Source organism: Podarcis vaucheri, assembly GCF_965113315.1.
Source record: "Podarcis vaucheri genome assembly, chromosome: 14".
Lineage (NCBI taxonomy): Eukaryota > Metazoa > Chordata > Lepidosauria > Squamata > Lacertidae > Podarcis > Podarcis vaucheri.
In genome coordinates this window covers 10,777,352-10,802,689 of record NC_138752.1, presented here as the reverse complement: position 1 = coordinate 10,802,689, position 25,338 = coordinate 10,777,352, and the positions used below count along the sequence as shown (strand labels likewise).

The 25,338-nt window shown below is 46.5% G+C and overlaps 1 protein-coding gene across 4 annotated transcripts in view; it reads right to left on the bottom strand.

The window, feature by feature from the left end:
• Window positions 1-10,351: 10,351 nt before the first annotated feature.
• RBPMS2 (RNA binding protein, mRNA processing factor 2) overlaps window positions 10,352-25,338 on the bottom strand; it is a 49,799-nt gene continuing 34,812 nt past the window's right edge. Inside the window, exons 2-9 of one of the 4 annotated variants that reach the window (XR_014213433.1) lie at window positions 24,626-24,703; window positions 23,510-23,548; window positions 22,568-22,630; window positions 21,234-21,384; window positions 19,912-20,057; window positions 17,107-17,281; window positions 13,153-13,220; window positions 10,352-11,720 (exon numbers count right to left, since the gene is read on the bottom strand). Coding sequence is in view for 2 of the 4 variants with exons in the window: in XM_082198867.1 (XP_082054993.1) it covers window positions 17,303-17,404; window positions 19,912-20,057; window positions 21,234-21,384; window positions 22,568-22,630; window positions 23,510-23,548; window positions 24,626-24,703 (579 nt within the window). In the remaining 2 variants the exon portion in view is untranslated. The other 3 variants (XR_014213434.1, XM_082198868.1, XM_082198867.1) reach the window with 3 other exon arrangements.

Here is a 25,338-nt window from a genome sequence, read left to right as displayed (position 1 = left end):
TAGTATATTTGTCTAACAAGTCTCCCTTATCATCATGTTCAAATAACATTTATGGACTCTGTGCCACAAAATTTCCCATGTGTCTCGTGGGATCATTCCCCCCCCTCCCGGGCAATACTTTGAGCCCATTTTCCTATTTAATCTGCTAACTTTTTCTGGCTCACTGTTCTATTTTAAGAGCAACCTATAGATTTTGGATGATACATTAGTATCAGCCTTTTTAATTCATTCATCAGATGTTGTAAAATCTCTTAGGTTGTCATCCTAACCCCTGGCCTACACTTCTGGTGAAGGTTCAGATCCAGTAAAGGTTCCTGTGGGCTGACAGGGTGCCACCACTATGGAGGTCCCTGCTGCAGGCACAGAAAGCAGAGCAGAGGCAATGCCACCATCATCTCAAGGAAATGCTGGATATTATGCCAGTCCAGCTCCCAGAAAGGGGCCTGATGTGGACATCTCTTCTGTGGCAGAAAAAGAAGATATACCCACCATCACCCTGGCTAGTATGAACTGCAGGGCTTCAAATAAGGTGGTGGCATAAGCTGCTTCTCCCTGGGCAGAGATTGGATTGATCTGTGCAGTGTCAGTTTGCTCAGTGATCCAATTAATGCAATTTGCAATACATAATACAGTGGTGCCCCGCAAGACGAATGCCTCGCAAGACGGAAAACTCGCTAGACGAAAGAGTTTTCCGTTTTGGAGGTGCTTGGCAAAACGAATTTCCTATGGGCTTGCTTCGCAAGTCGACAATGTCTTGCGAGTTCCTGCTGGGTTTTTTTCCTTTCCCCCCTTTTTCTAAGCCGCTAAGCCGCTTATCAGCTGATCCGATCAGCAGATAAGCCGCTAATAGCGCTAATCCGCTAATCCGTCAATGGGCTTGCTTCGCAAGACGAAAAAACCGCTAGACGAAGAGAATCACAGAACGGATTCTTTTCGTCTTGCGAGGCACCACTGTACAATACAGATTTAGGTCTGAAACCCACGGATGACAGCTTTTTTTTTTATCCCACATATTTATCCCCCTTTATTTCTTGGCTTTTTCTTGATCCAAATGATTTTTGAGAAGACACTGCCATTTGTTAATTTGCTGAGCCAGTATCTCAGTTGAGAAATGTTGAAATGAAGTGAAAAATCTTCGGGCAATCTGGCCTGAAAAAGATACAGTTTCTCACATTGTTTTGTAAGATTGCCAGTTGCTGTGTGTGTGTGTGTTGCTCTTATTTGTTATTCTTATGGGATCACCACCACCAATACCCTATAATCAATTTTTTTTCCTGGAATCTGCTGTCATTTATATCCATATTTTCTGCTTTTACTTTATTCAATGCATATTACACTAAACATCCAGATTCAGTTGCAAGTTTCACTAATTCTGTTAAAGATCATATAGGCTCTGTAAATGTTAAAACTATATATTAAACATAAGAATATGAGTCCCTCCCAATTTCTGTTCATCTTTGCGCCTCTGTTTATTTTATTCTCTTACTGTAATTGCTAATGTTTCCAGAGCTAGAATGAATAAAAAAAGTAGAGAAGGGACAACAAACTTGTCTTTTTCCTTTTATATACATAATGACCTATAGGCCACAGGTATTCCCAGGCAGCAAAAGGAACTGGAGGATGCAGTTCTTATTTTAGTACTAGCAAAATCCAGGGGAGGAAAGTTTGTTTTTTCCCTTTGAAAAAAGGCCGCATTCCCATGCACAGTTTAACGACGTTTCTCAACTTGAGGCCCAATTGAGGTCTTTATAATGGGGCTTACATGGAGTTTGGAAGTTGCTGCATAAACATTGCAGAACTGAATTTTAAGATCAGAAGAGTGAGAAAGAGAGAACCAAAACTGACAGCTGTGTCCATTCCTATTTGATAATATGCTTGTACATGTGTAAAGGTAAAGGACCCCTGGATGGTTAAGTCCAGTCAAAGGCAACAATGGGGTTGCGACACTCATCTTGCTTTTCAGACTGTGGGAGCCGGCGTTTGTTCACAGACAGCTTTCTGGCCAGCAAGACTAAACTGCTTCTGACACAACGGAACACTGACGGAAACCAGAGCGCATGGAAACGCCGTTTACCTTCCCGCTGCAGCAGTACCCATTTATCCACTTGCACTGGCATGCTTTCGAACTGCTAGGTTGGCAGGAACTGGGACAGAGCAATGGGAGTTCACTCTGTTGCAGGGATTCGAGCCTACACGTATGTGCTTGTGTGTGTGTGTGTACACACACACACACACCCCACCTCTCACGCTAAACTCAGGCCTTCATTTAACTACTGTCATACCTCAGGTTACAGACGCTTCAGGTTGCGTTTTTTCGGGTTACGGACCGCCAAATTCCAGAAGTACCGGAACGGGTTACTTCTGGGTTTTGGCAGTTGCACATTTGTAGAAGTGCTAAATTGCGCTTTGCGCATGCGCAGAAACGCTGAATCGCAACCCATGTGTGCACAGATGCGCCACTGCAGGTTGCGAAGGCTGTGGGTTGCGAATGTGCATCCCATATGGTTCACGTTCGCAACCCAAGCGTCTGCTGTACATAGTTCTTGGATTGCTGAACTGAGACCTTCCCCTAGATGGCGCCATAGCCATGTTCAGAATTCTCTCGTAAAACCAGGAAGACCCAAGTGTCTTCATCAGGGCAGCCAACTTTTCATACCAAGTGGGCTGCACAGGCATAGCGGGGGGGGGGGGATTGAAAAGCATTTAAAATACTCAATTAACTGAGATTTTGTGCTGCCACCCCGAAATCTGTCCCCCCCAACAAAAGCCAGCCCTCTGTAATGTCCGCTTTTGGGGGGTATTTTTACACTTGATCTTTATGCCCCTCCTCCAACAAGAATCCTGGCTACAGCCATGGTGGGCCAGAGTAGTTCTTCGACATGGAGCCCATGGGAGGCACATTGTCTTGTCACATTGGTGGTGGGAGTGAGACCAAAATTGACATCTAACCCAGCCCTCCTGCCACCATCCCAAAGCAAGGCTAAGCAAGGAGTTGGGCTTTGGGAAAGAGGCATGATGCCTCTGACAGGGTCCTAGAGTCCTTCCTCTTCCTCTGGAAAGATCATTGCTCTGCCAACTCATGCCTCTGGCTCACCACTAGTATGTGGCTCCCAGAAGGCTCCCCATGGGGGGATGTGGCCCTTGCCCCCAAAATTTTCCCCAACCCTGGTTTAAGTGAATAACAACTTACAGCTGACCTGGTGGTTGTGTCTGTTTTTAGAAGGGGGAGATGGTGTCTTCAAAACCAGATAGCCATTGTGCTATATGGAATTTGCCTCCCAACAAGCTGGTTATGAACACACCAGATTAAGACAGAATCTGCTCTGCCTGTCAACACAGCTGTGTGTGTACACACACACACACACACGGGTTTATTGCAGTGTGCTTCTGTTCCAGGGCCCTGGCTGCTGCTATGACCTACTTTGATTATTATGAAGGATGTGTGCACACATGCGCAAGACCCCTTTGCAAGCACGGAGTGTGTGAATTATTCATGCTCAGCCCATGTTAATGCAGGATTTAAACAATCTCGTCTATAATTCAGAGGGCAGGGTGCTCCCACGGTTGGCTCTAGTGGTCTCCAGGGGCCATTCATGCTTAGGTGAGCAAAGCTGAGTACTGTGGCTGGTTTGACAGACAGGAGCGGAGGGGGAAACGACTCAGCAGGAATCAATGCAGAGACTGAGCAGGTGCTGGTGGCGGGAGAAGCCACTGGAGTAAAAAGAAAGGAAGTGGGAGGCAACATTTTCGGGGATGGGGAACCTGTGGCCCTCCAGGTATTGTGTGTCTGCAACACCTATTATCCTTGACTTCTGGCTGTGCTGGCTGGTGGAGTGATGGTGACTGGAGTTCAACGACAGCTGAACAGCCACAGGTACCCCTCCTGTGTGAAGGGGACAGAGGGTGTAACCGGAGCTCAGCAGCAGAACATGTGCCCTTGGTACCTTCAGTTCAAAGCGCAAGGGAGCAGGTATAGATTTCTGCCCGAGACCCTGGAGAGCTGTTGTTGCTTAAGAGTCTGCACACAATGCCTAGATGGGCAAAGAAGCTGGTAAAGGACCCCTGGACGGTTAAGTCCAGCCAACGGCAACGATGGGTTGCAGTGCTCAACTCGCTTTCAGGCAGAGGGAGCCGGCGTTTGTCCACAGACAGCTTTCTGGGTCATGTCAGCAGCAGCAGCAGGAGTAAACCGCTTCTGGCGCAATGGAACACCATGACAGAAACCAGAGCACACAGAAAGACCAGCTGCAGTGGTACCTATTTATCTACTTGCACTAGCCTGCTTTCAAACTGTTAGGATGGCAGGAGCTGGGACAGAGCAACGGGAGCTCACTCCGTTGTGGGGATTCGAACTACCAACTTTTGATCAGGAAGCCCAAGAGGCTCAGTGGTTTAGATCACAGTGCCACTGGCTGGTATAAGGTGGCTTGCATATATGGGAAGGGCTTGGCTCTAGTACATATGTTCCAACTGCAAATGTCCCCAGTTTGACTACTGGCAACAACAGGTAAGGCTGGGGAAAATACCTGTCATACTCCAGAGTGCTGCCATCACGCAATGCTGAGGTTAATAACATATGCCAGGTATAGGACAGCTTCCTGGAAGCCAAAGGGCAGCCAAGTCGATTTCTTGAAGGAGCTTTGTCAGGCAGAATAAATGGAGACCCCATGTTCCATGGGTTGTACTTTCATTTAAAAAAAATATGTTCTCATGCCCTTTAAATAATCTGGAGCAGGTGTGGGGAACCCTTGGCCTTCCAGATGTTGCTTGAGTTCCTTGGAGGAAAGGTGAGCTATAAATGCAATAAATCATCATCATCATTGGATATCCCTCATTGACTCACAAGATCAGGTGAAACCAAAAGCTAGACTCTTTTGCTTTAGCTCCAAGAAGATGACCATCACCACTCAGGAAAAAAATAGTTTTTGCCTTCTTGGCAAAAGCCTAGTATACAAGTGGCAAGTCAATTTTGGCTCAGGACTGCAATACCTTGAGGACTGCCTTTCTCCGTATGAACCTGGTCAGACCCTGCAACCATCATCCGAGGTACTTCTTCACATGTCTCCTCAAGAGGTCAGGTGAGCGGCAACACAAAAACGGGCCTGTTCTGCCATGGCTGCCTATTTGTGAAATGCTCTCTCCAGGGAGGTTCGGTTGGTACCTTCATTATACACCTTTAGTCATCAGGCGAAAAAATGTTCCTCTTCATTCAGGCTTTTGGCTGAGTAGCACCATATACCGTATTTTTTGCTCCATAAGACTCACATTTTCCCTCCTAAAAAGTAAGGGGAAATGTGTGTGCGTCTTCTGGAGCGAATGCAGGCTGCGCAGCTATCCCAGAAGCCAGAACAGCAAGAGGTATCGCTGCTTTCACTGCACAGTGATCCCTCTTGTTTTTCTGGCTTCTGAGATTCAGAATATTTTTTTTTCTTGTTTTCCTCCTCCAAAAACTAGGTGCGTCTTATGGTCTGGTGCATCTTACAGAGTGAAAAATATGGTACTTCTTTTAAATATGTTTGTAAATGGGGTAGGGGTAGGGGGGTTATTGGGCTGTGTGTTTTGTTTTGTTCCTATTTTTATTGTGCTTTTATATTGCATTTTTATGTTGTCAGCTGCCCTGAGATCCGTATATTAATAATTTTCCTTCTGTTGGCTTACACACAGATCATGGAAGGTCTTTGACAGAAAGGGGCCTGTTCTTAGATACGACTCGGGATTCTTGCTCTAATTGCTGCCTTGCCTTCCTCTCGTAAGCAATGCAGTCCCTCCGGCTTCAGATTTAGCAAAAGGGTAGGGAATGTGGAGAAGATAACCAAAAGTTAAGGTGTACCTAGGGGCCCTTGGCAAAAAGTTGTATGGGCAGTGCCCTCTGAAAAGAAAAAGCCACTTTACTGCAATAGCCACATTAGAAATTATTACTGCATTTTACACAATCCAGGTAACTGTATGGGGGACACCTGGCTTGAGAGCAGTACATGTGAAAAGGATCTAGGAGTCTTGGTTGACCACAAACTTGACATGAGCCAACAGTGTGACGCGGCAGCTAAAAAAGCCAATGCAATTCTGGGCTGCATCAATAGGAGTATAGCATCTAGATCAAGGGAAGTAATAGTGCCACTGTATTCTGCTCTGGTCAGACCTCACCTGGAGTACTGTGTCCAGTTCTGGGCACCACAGTTCAAGAAGGACACTGACAAACTGGAACGTGTCCAGAGGAGGGCAACCAAAATGGTCAAAGGCCTGGAAACGATGCCTTATGAGGAACGGCTAAGGGAGCTGGGCATGTTTAGCCTGGAGAAGAGGAGGTTAAGGGGTGATATGATAGCCATGTTCAAATATATAAAAGGATGTCACATAGAGGAGGGAGAAAGGTTGTTTCCTGCTGCTCCAGAGAAGCGGACACGGAGCAATGGATCCAAACTACAAGAAAGAAGATTCCACCTAAACATTAGGAAGAACTTCCTGACAGTAAGAGCTGTTCGACAGTGGAATTTGCTGCCAAGGAGTGTGGTGGAGTCTCCTACTTTGGAGGTCTTTAAGCAGAGGCTTGACAACCATATGTCAGGAGTGCTCTGATGGTGTTTCCTGCTTGGCAGGGGATTGGACTCGATGGCCCTTGTGGTCTCTTCCAACTCTATGATTCTATGATTCTATGAAACATCCAGAGGGAGGGTGGGAAGAGGATGAAAGGCAAAAAAAAATTGTGTGCCTCTGTGCCATGGTGCGAAGAGGACAGAAAGCTTTTTCCATGTCTGATCTCGCTGCAATAGCAGTGTTATGTCGACAACTTCCCATAGCCAGAAAGGTGATTTTTTTATGCCCTGTGCCTGTGGCAGGGACTGGTTTGACCAAGCTGTGGGTATGCCTCTGCCAACAGCAGCAAGGATAAGGGGGCAGATGGAGATGCCACTTCAAAGCAGGCAAGAGGGGATACAGCCAAAGTCAAGATCAACCATCCTTACACCAGACACAGCAGGGTTGCAGACCCATGTCTCATCAAACACAACTGGCCTCAGTCTAGTATATCTGAAGGAGTGTCTCCAGCCCCATCGTTCTGCCCGGACACTGAGGTCCAGCACTGAGGGCCTTTTGCCTGTTCCCTCACTGCAAGAAGCAAAGCTACTGGGAACCAGGCAGAGGGCCTTCTCGGTAGTGGCACCCACCCTGTGGAAAGCCCTTCAATCAGAGGTCAAAGAGAACAAAAACTACCAGACTTTTAGAAGAGATCTGAAGGCAGCCCCGTTTAGGGAAGCTTTTAATGTTTGATGCATTACTGTATTTTAATATTTTGTTGGAAGCCACCCAGAGTGGCTGGGGAAGCCCAGCCAGATGTGCGGGGTATAAATGATAAATTATTATTATTATAACCAGAAGAATCCAGTGACTGATGTTCCCAATAACATGGAGAATGCATAGAAGTCTGGGTTCGAATGTTGAAATAGTTTGTATTTGGGAGACACAATGTCTGCTTTGGATTTGGGAAAGGGGCCATGCAGTTTTACCTGCATTTGTGGAAACACTTCAACCCTCCCTCCAACTGCTGCCTGCAACCTCCCCCTTCCTAGTCCTGCCCACTAGGGAGACACCTGCACTGCAGGAAGGGGGGTGGGGAAGAGTTATTTGGTGCTGGGGAGAATGTCGCTTGGCTGAGCAGTTGTTTCAACATGAACGGTTTACTTGTTATCATTTATTCATGAAAACAGTCCCTGCCTTTTGGTGACGGCAGTGCGTCTTGCCCCTCTAATGGAACAGGTGCATCCACACAGCAGGCAAAAAGGGAAGACCATTCCCTCCTCCAGAGGTGCCAAATTGGTGGGCACTGGTCATGGCAGCTTGGGCTTCGATGCAAGCACACCACGAAGCAAAGAGGACAGGGACAGCAGATGACCAGGCACGTGTCAGGCGGTTATAAAGCACAAAGTGGAATTCATTCAAGGAAAGGGCAGGTATGAGAATTGATCATATGGCTAGGCTCTGCGGTGGTTAAGTGTCCATTCAGACTACCAGGGCAGAAGACAAGGAGCCCTAACGGCACGTGGAACCAGAGCCAACTAATTCCAGTTTAGTCCCCATCATCTTCCCTGCTGAGGACTACAAAGGCAACAGAGAGATGAGGAAGGAAGTGTTTGGATATTTCCGTTCCACCTTAAAAGGGAGCAGGCTGTGAGTCACAGAGTCTGCATATTTCCTGTTCACAGGATGTTTATGTTGTCTGTTGCTTTCGTTTTCTCTCTCTGTGCTGGAGACACTGACGCAGGCAGTCATGTCTTTCTTTGTTCTAAGTCCATTGAATAAAACTTGTAAATAATGCTCTCCTGAGTGCGACTTTTGCTGTGACTATCTGCTGATAGAGTGTGCATGAGCTCTGGAATGTGGCAAGATATTTTCTAGAGACGCATGTCGCTAATTGCTGATTCTGCGTGCCTACGGGAGATCGATGGATCGTCCGGCAGACGGCTTGGGGCCATGATGGACTTTATCTCCCTGGCAGTATCCCAACAGGAAGAAGCCAACAGCCAAAACCAGTCACTGGATGGCTTTTTGGTAGACATTTGGGCAGGCAGGTGGAGGGCCGGCTACGTTCCAGCCATGCAGAAGTGAGGCTCAGTTTTCAACCAAGTGGCTAAGTCTGGATCTAGGTGTTAAGTGCAAAATTCTCTCCATATCAAAAACTAGGGACTTTCCCCCCATAACAGAGCAGCTTTCTACGTGACAGGGCCCTTTGATACAAAGGGCATTGAGTCCCACAGGCAGAGTATGAAATGGTGCAGCACAGACCACCAAATCAGCAAGACCAAATCTCTATTTAGTCCAGCATCCTTTTCTGCCCAAATGAAGCTCAGAAGCAGGGCATTTCCAGCAACTGGTAGTTCGGAGGTACACAGCTTCAGTTCCTAGAGATAGGAACAGAAAGATTTCTGCGCTTAACATACTGCCCTTCTGTTTCCTCTAGTAACTTTTGCACTTGACCAGGAGAAATGCTCAAGCAGCGAGACCAATGCAGAATAGAATGTCCCTATTTTCATGACTGGCAGAATCCGAGACCAGGGAGAAGAGTCGGTGGAAGAAGATTGGAAGAAATTTAAAGACTATCTACAGAAATACTGTAAAATTAATGAATGTTAGAATGATGTTGGATTGAAGTTAAGTGGTTTTTAGCAGCAATGTTATAAAGGAATATGTAAAAATGGATTGTTAACAGGTGATAATCTAAAGTTATAATATATTAAGATAAAAGATTAAGATAAAATCAAAGAGGGAAAGGATTTGCTGAATTTACTAATTGAACTGGAATACAAAAAAGGGAGGTGTGAGGAGGTCAGGGAAACAAGCAAATGAAGGATAAGATATGGAAAGACTGATCTGTTTTTTAACTGTTTTTACCTTGTATTTTCATTTTTTCATTTTTTCTTTTATTTTTTCCTTTTTTTCTTTCTTTTTTCTCTTATTTTTGTAATATGTTGAAACTTTAATAAATATCTTTTTTAAAAAAAATAGAATGTCCCTATTTTCATCAGAGGAATGTTAGAGGGTGTGATACATGTTCCTGTCCAAATTGCCTCTGGTGTATGTTTCCCCCGTGGCCTAGTAATTCTGTCCTACTCAGAGATGTACCATCACAGCAAGGACTGAGGGGTGAGGGAGACAGATGCACAATGTTATGTACTGAAGTCTCACCCTGGGCCAGCAGGGGGATACTGTAGATAGTTATGCAAATGAAGGATCGAAAGTGACGTTCAGTGATTGGATAGTTTGTATGCAAATGAAGGATCAAAAGTGACGTTCGGTGATTGGATAGTTTTAGAAAGTTGCAACAGTTACGCTGTTCTGGAGCTCTATATAAGCAGGCTGACTGAGCTCTTCAGTCCAGTTCTGTTGTGGCCCCTGAAATAAACAAGAGCTGTTTGAAGAATCGCTGTGTCGTCTGATATGTTCGCCCACAACCTAACACACAACATCCAGCATACATATATGCATTTAATAGTCATGCCTTCTCGCAAAGAATCCTGGGAAATGTAGTTTGTTAAGGGTGCCGAGAGTTGTCAGGAGACCCTGTTCCCTTCAGAACTACAATTCATAGAGCTCTCCCTGGGAAGGGGGTCTGAATTGGGAATTTTAACTCTGAGAGGGGTACAGGAGTCTTCTGGCAACTCTCAGCACCCTTAAACTACACTTCCCAGCATTCTTTGCGAGAAGTTATGGATGCTAAAGTGGTAGGCAAGAGCTTTGAAGGTGTGGCGCAAATGTAACCCCATGCCACATTTCCAAAACAGGACAGGTTTGTGAGCTCTATAAATTAATAGCCACATTCCACCCCTGCCCCCACCACACTAAAGAGTCAACACACCACTGAGTACAATTCATATATTATCCAGTTTCACATTCTCATAGGATATAGCAACTTATTTCTCAAGAATCTTAATACAAGCGAGACAGCCATGGTCCAATAATACTTAAAGCACTTCCAAATACCAAGCAATAAAATGTTAACAAAAATTGCACAACTTCTTGTTACTATGCCTGACTGAATCAGTTACAGAAAAAAGTCTTTTTTCTCTTCAAGCTTTTTAACTAAACATTTAACTTATCTTACAGATTACAGTTTCTCTTTAATAATAATTAATTGCACAAAAACCACAAAATCTTTTATGATGCATAAATACTTCCTTATTACACATGGTACAAAAATACTCGTACATCTTTGTTCGGTATTCCCATAAGGATGGCTGATTATTTGGCAAGGCTGGATTCTCTCCAATCAGAGGGATGTGGAAAAAAAGGTTAAATATTTTACAGCTGTTCTATATATAGAAGTCTGACTGAAAACAAACACAAAAACAACCCTGACTTTTAACTGGAGAAGGGCAAATGGACAAGAAACCCAGTGCATTGTACTTTCGAGAAGAAACTTTTTTTTCTTTTTCAAATTCTAGTCAAAGCAGAAATTGGAAAGGGAAAACTGGAGGAAAAAGAAAGCCAAGGGGATTGGGGGGGGGGGGGAGAGGGCAAAAACTAGGATAGTGTTTTCCAGAAGCAAAGTCTTCACAGAAGCAAGATGAAAAACTTCAGTGATCAATAGCTAGGCCAAGACCCGTTGCTATGGTTACACAAATGCTAGAACAAAAACAAGCTTTGCACACTCACACACGCACACACCCAAGTTAAAGTGTTTTAAATTCATGCCAGAAAACATGCAAAACTGATTGTCTTTCGCTTCCTCCAGCGGAACTGCATAAACAATGTTTAGGATAAGAAGGCCCTGGATATTGCACCGTACACACAGCTAGACCACGTTTTTGTGCCAGGAACCCAGCTGGAAACCAGAAAAGGGGGAAAAAAAAACGAGAAGAGAAAAAGGGTCTGTCACCAAAACCGAGTCTCTCCAACTAGGCCTCAGCGTAGCAGGAGGAGAAACTCAGAAATGGAAGTTTGCTATGAGTTAGCGGAGGGCGAGACAGGCAGGCAGGAAGGCAAGCGAGAACACAGACCATGCAGAGTCCACTGAGTTGGGTGAGGGGGTGGGCAGTTTATGTTCACAGTCCTGGACGGGAAAGCCCACATCTTCATTCACAAGAAGGACAAGTTACTGCAGTTGAGCACCTGGCTGGTGCCCACAAGAAGGGCTTGGAAGAAAGGTTTCCAGCGATCCAGGTAACTTCATCCCTGGCACATCACTCCATGGAGAGACAAAGGGGGGAAACGTGGACCGAGAGGCAGCTCTTGAAAAAGCAAGGGAGAGAGCATTGCTGAGAACACCATTCATCTAAGTCCCACTATGATGCCAGGAGGATAGCTTCCACCCCCATCCTCCCTATCATTGCTTGTTTGCTTAGAGAGGAGACCAGGCTTCAAAAAAATGGAGGTCTTCAAACACTGTAACCAGGACAGAATCCTCCACCCCAGATCCCAAAAGTCTAACTTAAAGAGTAACATTACTATTGTCACTATTTATTAAATTTATATACCGCCCTTCATCCAGGGATCACAGGGTGGTTTGCAACGTAAACACAAAATAGATAACACAGTAAGAAAAAGACAATACCACCCTAACCAGGGAGTCTGCCACCCCTCCCACTTCATGCCATAACATGTAGACGCACCTGGGACATCAGTCAGCATTCATCACATTGTTCACATGGCAGGTGCTTCTGAACATTATGACTGAAGGGGGCAGTGGGACCTGCCATGAGGGAGTCTTGCTTTCACTGGTATTCCCATGTGCGGGCAATAATATGTAACCCTCCCATTCCACATAGTTACCGTATTTTTTGCTCTACAAGACTCACTTTTTTCCCTCGCAAAAAGTAAGGGGAAATGTGTGTGCGTCTTATGGAGCGAATACAGGCTGCGCAGCTATCCCAGAAGCCAGAACAGCAAGAGGGATCGCTGCGCAGCGATCCCTCTTGCTGTTCTGGCTTCTGAGATTCATAATATTATTTTTTCTTGTTTTCCTCCTCCCAGAACTAGGTGCGTCTTATGGTCTGGTGTGTCTTATAGAGCAAAAAACACGGTGCGTTAAGGCTGTAGTGTAGCTTTACTGTCACCAGCTCAAGAGAATGTAAAGGACTTGTTGGTTGATTCCATGTCTCCCTGTCTCCTGCACCACATATTTCCATGTATCTACCACCTGAGGCAGCAGCTCACCTCACTCACTTGGCCTAATAGTAGGGGCGGCTCTGCTGCTAATTTAAAACTGTTATGCCCACCGTCTGTGTTTTATCTAACAAATATCGTTATACTTGATGTCCAACTATCCGAACCCCACTAATGAGAGATTATACCTGAAGGAGCGTCTCCACCCCCATCGTTCAGCCCAGACCCTGAGATCCAGTGCCAAGGGCCTTCTGGTGGTTCCCTCATTGCGAGAAGTGAGGTTACAGGGAACCAGGCAGAGGGCCTTCTCGGTAGTGGCGCCCGTCCTGTGGAACGCCCTCCCATCAGATGTCAAGGAAATAAGCAGCTATCTTATCTTTAAAAGACATCTGAAGGCAGCCCTGTTTAGGGAAGTTTTTAATATTTAATGCTCTATTGTTTTTAACACTCGATTGGGAGCCGCCCAGAGTGGCTGGGGAAACTCAGCCAGATGGGCGGGGTATAAATAATAAATTATTATTATTATTTTGAGCCAAGTCATCCAAGCCAGATACTCACTAAAACTAACAGAACTGACGAGACTTCCATCCTTGCTGGGTAGCTTCAGAGGGCGGATACCAGCGCATCTAGAAGAGAATGACAGAGTATGATAGAGGAGGGGGAAATATCAGTGCATCCAATGAGGGTAACTAGTGCTCCCAAAAACTCTACGTAAACTACTTCTCTTAGGCTGCTCATTATTCCTCAAGATCCTCTGGAAAACAGGACTGCCACTCTTTTCTGGCATCATGTATTGCTCCCTGCAACCTTTTGAATAATTGACACAGGGAGTCATACTCAAGCTTGCTAAGCCCATAACATTAGCAAGGTCCCATAATGTCTTCTCTGCCCCTTCAAGGCAACTGATACATCTTTTATCAACTCCCAGTTCTAAGGATGTTTATGCCTTGGAGGTCACGTTTGATGAATGACCTGAAGAGCTGTAGGTTTTGCCACAAAAAGGACATGGTGGCAACAATGGCTGTCTTAAGAATCAACCTACAGCTCATGGGCCTCTTTCCTGACCCACATTACAACTCTGCAGTGATGCGTTACTTCTTGGCTATTCCTCGCCATCACAACCAAAGTGGTCTCATGTGCTCCAACTATCCACATTTATCAGAGCTGGTACTTCTCGTCTGGAACCAAGTCTCTGGTAAATAAATGTTCCTATTTGAGATTTTAAAAATAGATCACATGTGCAACACTTACAACCTGCTTCCTTTCCAATCTCTACTGCTTCCCAAACAACTTAACCACCTAGTCAACTTGACCAACCACATTTCAAGTTGCAGCTATTTTACAGGTACAACCACTGGCAGATTAAGGTGTGGTGGTTTTTTAAGTTTTGGTTTTTTAAAAAACTTACAACGTTTATTACAATGACTAAACTGTTGCAGATAGCCTTCTCTTGCACACGAGACACACCTACTCCAGAATTCGGTGCAGAGGAGGCTGCTTCAGAGTAAACAAATAAAGCAAGCAGAGCCTGAAAATGTGCAGTAGTGTGCGAGGCTTGTGCGCAGGGACCCTTTGTGTGAGAATAGTGAGGTATCAAATTTACAAGAGCCCCTATTTTGACACCTGCAAAATGCTGAGAAGTTTTGGGGCTAGGGCAACTTAACAGGGGAGAAGAGGTAACATCTGGACAGCTGCAGCAGCATTTGGTCCAGAAGTAACCCAACAATCATGACCTGTAAAAGCAACAATGGGGGACCTGTGGGCATCCAGTCATTGTTGGATTACAAATCCCATTATCCCTGTGCATTGGCCATGCTAGCTGGGACAGCCTAGGACCATCTGAGGGGCTGCATGTTGCCCATCCCCAAGCTAAAGCAAATAGAAATTTATTACTGCACAGGAACCAAGAGGAACATATCTTTGAGGATTCATGAAGGCAGTTGCAATTGGACCTTTGCCCTCCTCATAAGGCATAATAGTAGGACCAATGTAAATATAATTAGTATATGTGCTCCACCCAATAATACAGTTGGAGGGGAGTCCTTGAAGGTCTAATCCCCGTTTTAACGCTAGGAATTCAGAGCTAGAGCATTCTGCAGTCTCTGCTTAAAGACCTTTCGCAACTTAGACTATATCCACAACATACATTCAAAGTACTCTTAAATTATATACCCACTGTAACAATCATGGCATCCCCCAAAGAATCCTGGGAACTGAAGTCTGTTATGGGCGTCAAGACTTAGGTGACCCCCCATAGAACTACAATTCCCACTCAACAACTACAGTTCCCAGGTTTCTTCAGGGGAAGCCATAACAGTTAAGAGTGATGTAAGAGTGCTTCAAATATACAATGTGGATGTGATGTAATATAAAAGTTGCTCAGGAGGATTAACACACCTTTGTACTGGTACTACTAGATGCACTATAATTTATATATAAAATCTGCTGCCAATATTAACATCTGGGGGACTGGACTTCTTACTCCCTCCAACATCTGCACAGTCTGAGTACGGCTTGCTCTGCAGCATGCCTGCCAACCTCAATCTTTTCTTACCATTATCCTTCCCTGCAAGTTAAAAGTTGCATTTAGTTCTCCCACCTGATAGCAGCCACCAGCATTGTCATGTTTTGTATTTCTGCCCTTCCACAAACTCCCACCACTCCCAAGCTGTAGCTTAAGCATTTCCCAGATTCCTACATCCATCTCCCCCGCACATCTGGAATTAGTTTTGTTCCTTCTGCTCAACAACTGAATGGAAACAGGAAGTTTCCCTGGCCGGGCTGTGCAGTGCTCTTTAACCCTGGAAAGAAAACCCCCAGTCGCTAGATCTGCAGGATCCTGCCAGGAGAGAGACAGCCACCCAAGGTGTGTATACAACCCAATGGAAGGGGAAGAGGTTGCCTCTATGCCTGTGCTAAGATGACAATGGTGTGTCTGGAGGCTGCTTTGATATCTGTGTTGACCAGACTGAGAGCATTGGCGGAATGGGCGGTTCTCTCCAGAGTGTTTTTAGTAAGCCAGCTGCTTCTACATATGGGCTGTGTACATATTACCAGCTTCAAAAAGGCAGCATTGGTGTTCTTTTTTCAATTTGGACCAAAGCTGGCTGGGGGGATGGAACCCATCAAAACACAATTATTCGATATGCAATCGCAGGGAAGATACAGGATACATACGGACTGTGGCTAACAGTCCATAACACGAGGGCCCATCACATGACTCTACTCAATTGATCACACTTGCACATGAGTAAGCAGCTGTGAAGCAGCACACTTTTACAAAAGATGCCTGCATCACCTTTAGAGGTATCTCCTGATAAAGGGAGAAGTCTTATAAGACTGGTGCACTCTAATGTAAGTTCTTATGAAATCTGTAGTTTTAAAAAATCTGCATGTCAGATCAGCATAACCCTTTGTTTTACTAAACACTGCAGCCCTTATTTCCACCTAGGGAAGGGAGGGAATTCAGTTCAGCTTGCATTTAAAGCCTAACTTTCTTAACTCATGCTTCACTGAAACAATATGGGAACTGAAATTCAGCTATGCTTCAAAACTTCCACTTCTCCGAAGTCTGCAATCCAGCTCCTCAGCTAAGCAATATGTACAAAATGGGGTAAAATGTGCACAAGAGTGCATGTATCTATGAAAATATGTGAACAAAAATGCATTATTATTAGGGGAAATGGTTTTCAAGACGTGCATTATGCAAAATTGCATTAAAAATGTATATATTAGGATAAATTCCCTTTTTTAAAAAAAAATCACACTGATGTGGAAATGTGAACCCAAATTTAAGCCTGGAAAAACAGGAGAAACCACAATTAACAGATTTGTCCAACCCTACTTCCACCCTCTCCAACATCTTCCTCACCCCTTTCCTATGAAGTTCTATGACATAGGCAGCAACCGTATCAGACTGGAGTGAAGGAGTAAAAGAACAAAATTATATTAAAGGAAATCAGGATTTTTTTACATTTGGAAAGAGTGTGAAGAAGGATATTCTGGTCTCTTGTCAAGGACGGGTCGTCCCTTCCTTGACAGAGTCCATAGCGTGACTGATGTGTGTGTGCACCAGTTGGCTGTGCGGGGGAGATTAAATCCGTGTGTGCTGTTGTTACGACTACAATCTCAACCCCCCTCCCACCACGTGACTGTGGTGAGTGAAAAAAGGTGGCAGGGAGGCCCCCCCCCAGCTCGACAGCACCATGTGGCAGGATTGCCACCCGCTGAGGCTCCGCCCTTCCCACAGGCAGGACCAATCCATCCCTGCTCAGTGGGGCCACTTTCAACACAAGGGGTGCCATGCTGTGGTGCCATGTCATGTGTGCCAAGTTGGCAATAGGTGGGTTAGAGAAATACCTGGCATTTCATCCTGCCTGGGCTTTTGGTGGGTGGATAGCGTGGAGGCCCATGCACTGGGTTGCCAAGGAAGAGATGGGGCAGAAAAATAATAAAAAAAAGAAGCTTGCGGAAAACCCCGTTGTGCCCAAAATGGCAGAGAGATGATGTTACCTTACCAGCCTTTTTCCAGAGACGGGACCCACCATCCTTAAAGGCTTCTAGGAATGAAGCTGTTGTACAGCCACTCCACTCTAGCAGGGGCAAGCCAGGACTATGGTGTCCCACACCTCCAGGGCCAGCCTTGAGCTTCAGGGCTGGCCTGCGTAGGCATCCTGGCAGCAGGTCACTGAAGACATCAAAGGAGGGATCATTTCAACCACCAGTTGGCCGCTGTGGGAGCCCCTTGGGGGGGGAGGGGGCAAGAGGCATTTTGTTGGCAGCTGCCACTGATCATGACAACCTGTAGATCCTGCCAGGAGATTTGGTGGGATGGGGAAGAGGGTGGGAGGGAATCAGCATTCGGGGGCAAACACAGAATCCGTAGTTCATCGCTGTTCAAACCACTGGAACAACCCCTCTAGAGATGCCTCTTCTCTTCTTGGGCTGCAAGAAGGGCTACAGAGGAAGATTTCTTGCATTGTCATTTGTTAGTTCATTCGGCTAAGGAGAGGGTGGAGAACCTGTGGCCTGCCGGAAGTTACTGAACTCAAACTCCCATCAGCCCCAAGCCAGCAAGGCAAATGTTCAGGGATGACTTGACTTGCAGCACAACCACCTGTGGGAATGTGGCCACAGGTTTCCCACCCCAGAAATAAAGTGGTGTGTTTTAGTAGAGGGAAACATTGGTACTGGAGACACTCCAGCAAGTCTGTAGTCATTGGCAGTTGCCCACTTTTCATGTACCTTTCTGCAAGCAGCTTCTCTGCATAACTCTTTCCCACAGCCCAGGAGCAATTCTGACCAGGGTTGAGCTGAAAGCAAAGGAATGGGAGGACTCACAAGTGCTTCCTTGGCGATTGCACTGGAAGGGTGCATGTGTTCAGAGCAAGGGCAAATTCTTTCTGAATTGGCTGTGTTTGTCCTTAGCGGCAGCAGAAAATGGATCATTCTGATGTCTAGATGGGGCTTATCTGCATTTTACTTTCCTCCACTTGTTCCAGGCATGGTCAGTGTGTTAAAGCTCCATGTCTGAGTGCCCTGCTTTTTTGCTCTGGAGCTTCCCCTGCAAAAAAACTGATCTTTAAAGCTCAACTGGAGCAAACAGCACTCTGTGGAAAACCCAAATTGACATTTGCTCCAATTGAGTGCTAAAAAGTGGGGTTTTGTGAGGAAAGCTCTGTGGCAAAAAAAATAGAGCACTCGGACACAGGTAAGTGCAGATAAGCCTGTAGTCTTGCAACAATGTCTCATCATTCACTGTAAGATTCCTGGCTGCCTGGGATTTGACTTGTGACAAAGGAAGACGAGGATACAGTTGTTAGAAAAATGCCCCAAAAGATGCCAGAGATGGGAGCAAGCATTCAAGAGATTGGGTCTTTATTGTCCCCGCCAAAGTTGTGCCACTTTGGGGAGACTATTCACCCTTGTTGTGTTACGTGGAACTGCAACAAAACACCTCATCTGGCTGCTTTAACCACATAGGCAGAAGGGCTTGGCAAATATCTCCTGGTTAGGCTTCCTTCCAACACCTGTCAGCAAACTTCTCCCATCCTTAACATTCACACACCAGGCTTCCAGCCTCACGTATTGGGCGGAATGCTGCGCTGACAGTTGTTTAGTAAGGAGGGGCGAAGTAATGTTTAACTCTATAAAAGCTTTATGAGTAACACATTCATTCATTTCAAAGGACGAGTTGCTGGGTTCATTCCAGGGAAATGATCTACCCAAGTGGACAGGAGGGGTGAGGGGGAAACACCACTGTTCCGAGCTCCCCCTTTTGCAGGAGCAGCAAAGCATCACATACAGCACTGTCCCCGGCTGATATTCTGCAACAGGCACAGTATTCTCCCAGGCAGGAGGCACTCAACTTTTGAACACACTGCCTGCACAAGCCATACAATGTAGTCAAATGCATTTATTATATTAGATACTATAAATTTGACACACTTGGTGCAGAAGCATCACTTACACAGAAAGAGTTGCACACCAGGAAGGCGCAAGCACATTAAGAGTCACATGGAGGGGATTTGGCCTGTGTAAAGCTATGCATTCTAGAACTCTCCTCGTCTCTGGGATCCCTTATGGAGGGAGAAAAGAGCCAGGATGCTATGCTATGCTATTCTATGGGAGGCAATGCAAGAGCATCGTGAGACTGTAGAGCCAAAAGGTTGACATCTATTTCCCCTTTATAAAAGAGGCCATACTAATTCAATCGAGTGCAAGCCATTAGCTTGGCCAAAGACAGAGGGCTTTGGCTCTCTGCACTATGTAGTCCTTATTGGAACAGCCTCCAGCAGTACAGCAACACAGCAAAGCACTTCCCAGTCCTTTCAGTGTTTCTATCTGCATCTCATCTTCCTCATTTCAATGCTTTCAAATTCTAGGCCAGGTCCTTTTCCTGAACTCTACATAGCAGACCAACACAAGTCTTCTTCCCCTTCCCTACCACTGCACTGAGAGGGACTAGACCACCTATTTTAATGCAGATCTGCCACTCTTGTAGACTACTAGCAGTTGAAGGGCTTAGGGTACAGGATTCTTTAAGGGATAGCTTTTCCTTTGAGACAGCTCCTCTGTCACCAAACTGGATCCTCTCCGCTGATTCCCCAAGCAAGCCAGTATTGTCTGGGTGAGCAGCAGAGGGGAATGACAATTTAGTAACCTTATCAAACCCCAACCAGGCTCTGGGTCCTGCCTTTCCCTGCAGTTGCAATGACAGGACCAAGGTGCAGGCTATTCTGTTGGAGCTGGAGGGGGAAGGAGACAGATGCCTGCTCATCAAAAGAAAAGGGGGTGGGGGCGGCATTATGGACTCACCTGAGCATGAAGTGCAGCAGCAGCGGCAGCAGCTGGGTATGTGAAAGCAGCATGTGGGATGGCAGGGGTTAACTCCGTGGTGTAGAGTGGGTAGGGAGCCCATGCCTCTGGAGATGCTGGGATCAGGGTTGCTCCAGTCAGGTCATCTAGACACGAGGGAGCAACAGCACGTCACTCAAGACATGGACGGAGAGAGAGGGAAATAAACCAAACAGCCTGGGTTGTGAAGGAGGAGCAGCCCCTCTGGTGGAAAGAGCAGCAAGGCAAGATGCAAATACAATGGACGCTTGGGTTGCGAACATGATCCATGCGGGAGGCACGTTCGCAACCCGCAGCTCCGCATCTGCACACGCGTTGGGTCGCAATTTGGTGCTTCTGCGCATGCGCGAGCACCAAAACCTGGAAGTAACCCATTCCGGTACTTCCAGGTTCGGCACAGTGCGCAACCTGAAAACGCACAACCTGAAGTGTCTGTAACCCAAGGTATGACTGGACACACATCTGTACCACATCTCATAACCCCAGCTCAGGACCAAAGGGCTTTCACCCAGTGGCATCCATCCATCCATCCAAGCAGCCCTGCTCAAGCATCTCACAGAGGTGTGCACACACAGGTGCCTCCTACTCTACACTCAGAGATAAGGGATGAATCTAGGGCAGCCGCCCCGTCCCCCCCCCGGCCTGTTTGCCTCCAGGTGCTTCTGCACTCCAGCTCCCATCGCTGGTCACATTGGGTGAGCTAATGGGAGTTGGTCCCAGCCGCACCAGGAGGTTGGGCTCCAGTTCTTTCAGGCACTCTCCCCTCCATGTGCAGCAGATGTAGGTGTTTTGCTAAGGGTTGCTTCACACAGGTTTAAACACACAGTAAAAACAAAAGAGTTATGCATAGGCATAGCTGCCACATTCATACCAAGGTATACACTGATTTTAATCTCCTTGGGTTTTAAGCCCCTTCAATGCCTCTTTTTTGAATACAGATGCTATTATCAATTAATACAAAAGTTTTGCTTCCCAAAGGAGCTACAGCTGACCCCATCAGTGTTCACTTGGGGAAGACATTTGCTACCATGTGTGAGGAAACCCTCAGCAAAAGCAGGAAATGGCAGCCTGCGCCGTCATCTAAAGCAGCCTTTCCCAACCACTCAGATAATGTTGGACTACGATTCCCATCATCTCAGACCACTGGGGCCATGCTGGCTGGGACCAACAGGAGTTGTAGTTCCACAACATGTGGTGACCCATGGTTAGGAAAGGCTGATCTAGGGCACCAAACCCCCCGGCGTAGGCCTGTACCCCTCCCCCTGCTCCACAATATTCCTCACAAGGGTCCCGTGCAATGAAGTGCGCTCCCAGGGCAGGGTGGAGGTTGGTGGGATTCGGTGTGGCCATCAGCTTGCTTTTTGCCATCTTGGTGTTGGCCTTAGCAAACTCTAACCGCAATGTCTGGGGGTTCTCCGGGTCAAAGCGGATGCCCTGCAGCGGCAGAAGAGAGAAAGAACAGAATGGAATGAAAGCCATGCAGTCAATCTTCTTGGAAACCACGCTGGAACACAATTTGACTGAAGAGCGGTACATAAAACGTGCAAGGCCAATACAGAAAATGTGCTTTCTTGTCAATGCAAAAGCTTGGGAAGGAGACGTTGTCTGTGTGCCTTTCCCAGGGATCAGGCTGGGTCCACGTATGTAGCAGTATTGGTAGCAGGAACAGAGCCTACTGTTTCAGACTGCCGGCAAGAGTTTTTGAAGTCTCCCGGCAAGCAGCACACACAACAGAGCATCAATTGGCCTTTGCGGTCCATATGAGTGGTTGTGTATGTTTAGTCCTTGCCAGCTGTGCTCCCAGCTCATTTCATAGGCAGCTGCTTGCCTGCTGGGGGTGGAGAGAGCGCCACAGCAACAGCCATCACTGGGACAAAGTGGCAGTGAAGTTGGGACTATGAGGATGCAAACCTGTCCCCTCTCCCCCTGGCAAGCAGAAGCTACTCTGCTCTTGGGAGGCTATTGCTGTGACTCCACCCCACTGCGAAAGCTGTTCCTGCATTAAATAGATTACAGGTGAGAGCCAGGAAAAGAAGACCTTTCCATGCATCTCAACAGATGCCACAGATTTCTAGGTTACTCTTGAAGCAGGGCCGGCCCACCCATGAGGCAAGGTGTGGCAACTGCCTCAGGTGATAGGATCCACAGACATGATGTCGATCCTTCTTTCCCCCCCTTGTTCCCAACGTAGATATCCCCTCACCCCTTCTTCCCTCGCGGAGGGGAGGGGGCACCATTTGGGGGTCTGCCTCAGGTGCCAAAATGTCTTGGGCCGGTCCTGCCTTGAAGGGCAGAAAACACATGGCAGCCATGTCATCTGGGCTTAACTGGTGCAACACAAAGTTAACCCACACAGCTCACTAATGCACTGAAGTGTTCCAACTCCAGATTAGCTTGCTTTGAGCATCATTTCGCCACGTGGTAAGGAGAACTTGCAAAGTTTGCAAGTATGTGTTATAATAGTTATTGGTACGAGTCCCAAGTAGCTGGAGATCTACAGCACTTCCTTTCAATGAAGTTACCGGATATGAGATGGGATGGAATTGCATGCTGAGCCCAAGTCATTCTGGCTATTGGGCTGCGCAAGGACCTGAACTGCATGGTCCTCAATACTCACATTCAGTGCATTCTTTGCAGCTTCCGCACCAGACCGGCTGTCGAAGGTAACAAAGCCAACCGGCTAGGGAAAAGAACACATGGTTTAAACAACATGTGCATGATGTGTGCTTGGAGCTAACTGATCTAGCCACACTGCTGAGTAAGGCTTGTGGTGATCGTATCGTTTCGTTTCGTTTCCAATCCATTCCATTCCAGGTGTCCTTCACAGAGCTGGTAGCTCCAAACAGGCAGCCCGGCAAGGGACCTGGTGCCCCAGCAAGTTCTTCTATGCCTTTCAGCCTACCAAGCTTCCATTTCAAGGGATGGGAGATGTGAAGAACCTGCTGTTGCTGAGCCCAGAGCCCAGCTTGTTCATTGCACTGGAGGCAGACTAGCTTCTGTTGCAGCTTTGGGTGCATCCGACAGGTTGTTCAGCAGCACAAAGGACGCCTTAAGATAAGGTTTGCTGCTTTGCAGTGTTGGCAGATGTGGGTGTTTTTGTTAGCTAGTACAGCAGAGATGGGGAGCTTGTGGCACACTCCAGATCATTGGGCTGGACTCCATCATCCCTGGGGCTGATGGGAGCCTGGAGTCCAGCAATACTCAGACTCTGGCCATAGTTTCCCTATCTGTACAATAAAGCAATGTCTTGGGAAAGACACTGCACTTTTGTAGGGAAAGGGAAACTATGTACACAAAACATGCAATATGTAGAAGACCATTAGAAAGTGTCGGCCAGTCCATGCAGCACAGTTAGAACTGAACAGCCTTCAGACAGGGGCTTTGGATGGGATAAAAGCAGCCCCAGCTTTATTTGAGTGTGTGCTATTGCCCATCCCTTTACTGTAATCCTTGGGTTGCACTCCCCTCCCTCTTCCTAATTAGGGCATCTGATCTACAGTTTAAGCAGTTAAGGGCAGAACTGGGAAGCTGCCAGAATGAGGACTGAGGGAGGCATTACCTGTTTTGATGTTAGCTTGATCAGCGATCCTTCATAACCCTGAGGAGAGAGAAGCCAGCAAGTTAGTTATTGGATTCCTTAAAAGGGAAGGAAAAGGATGCAAAGGCCAGGCCAGCACCCTTAAACAAAGTGCCAGAAATACTTCTGCGGCCCTGAAAAGCGAGTTAACATTAAGACGCAGTTACTATGTTAGAAACACTTTCGCCCCGTCACCGCCATCCCCACCACAGATGCACTATGCCCTTCCACCCTATGAAACTGCTTTATATGGAGTCAAGTCATTGCTATATGTAGCCTAATATTGTCTGACTAGGGTTAAACCACAGAGCCTAGGACTTGCCGATCAGAAGGTTGGCGGTTTGAATCCCTGTGAACTGCCAACCTAGCAGTTCGAAAGCACGTCAAAGAGCAAGTAGATAAATAGGTACCGCTCTGGCGGGAAGGTATACGGCGTTTCCGTGCGCTGCTCTGGTTCGCCAGAAGCGGTTTAGTCATGCTGGCCACATGACCTGGAAGCTGTACGCCGGCTCCCTCAGCCAATAAAGTGAGATGAGCGCCGCAACCCCAGAGTCGGCCATGACTGGACCTAATGGTCAGGGGTCCCTTTACCTTTACATTGTCTGACTGGCAACAGTTCCTTCAAGGGTTCAAGCAGAACCCTTTCCTAACCCTGCCACTAAAAGCCAGCTAACTGAGAAATGCTGGACAGAGGACATTCTACCTGCATCCCGACATGTTGCCATCCCTAAATATTAATCCCCTTAGTTACTAATGACAGCTACACACTTAACAAAGGGAGGTTCCTACACTGGATCAGACCATTGGCCCATCCATCCGGGAGGGTGGTTGGTTAGCTGGTCAGGGATGCTCAAGAAGTATTTCCTGCATCAGAGTTGGATTGGCTGACCTCTGAGGCTCCTTCCAATTCTATGACTTTTGGGGGTTGGGAGTTGGAGGGGTGGTGGTGAATCTGGGGTTGAATACCTGCTCAGCCCTGCTCCCTGGTGACCTTGAACCAACTTTATAATTCTTCTCTATAGCCAACAGGGCACAAGGCTGCCATATCAATAGACTAAGGACACAATTGCTTGTAGGGGTGTGTGTGCTGCTGCTTACCTTGAATGGCCGGAAAAGCAGGTAAAGCTCTCTGGGCTTGATGTCCACAGGAAGGCCACTGACAAAAAGTGTCCGCACCTAGAAGAGGTGGAACAATGCCAAGCAGGTTTAGAGATCACTGTACCACATCACTGGGTATCTTATTAGTCACAGTCCAAGGTTCAAGCGCCAAGTCATATGACTGACAAATCCAGGAGTGCAATCATTCTGCGAAGAATATTCAAGAGAGTTAATAGCCACTGTTGACTGGGAGACTGTCCAATTGGAAGGATCTGTCAGTTTTGGTTCTCTCATTTTTTAAAATCTTAAATTCAGTTCTCCACATTACTGCAGCAATTTGATGTATTTTTTTTAGCTCTCATGAAAATTCTTCAGCATTTTCAGGTCAATTTCTTCCAACACACACTTTTCTACCCAATTTTCACACCATATTTTCAAATCACAAAGCACACCTTATTTTCAAACAAAATTCGGAAAAGTGCAAATTTGGAAGGACGGCAGTGTTCCGGTTCTCATATCGTTTCACAAAATCATAATTTGATAAATTTGCCTTAAATGTTATTGAATTTCTGTCCCATTTCTAGCTGGAGAGTAGGTGGGATTATTTGATTACAGGTTTGTTTGTTTGTTTGTTTGTATAGACTAGATACCTGCATATGTATATATAGCAATTGAGCCCTGAAGCTGGGCAGAGGATGGAGAGATGTAAAAGA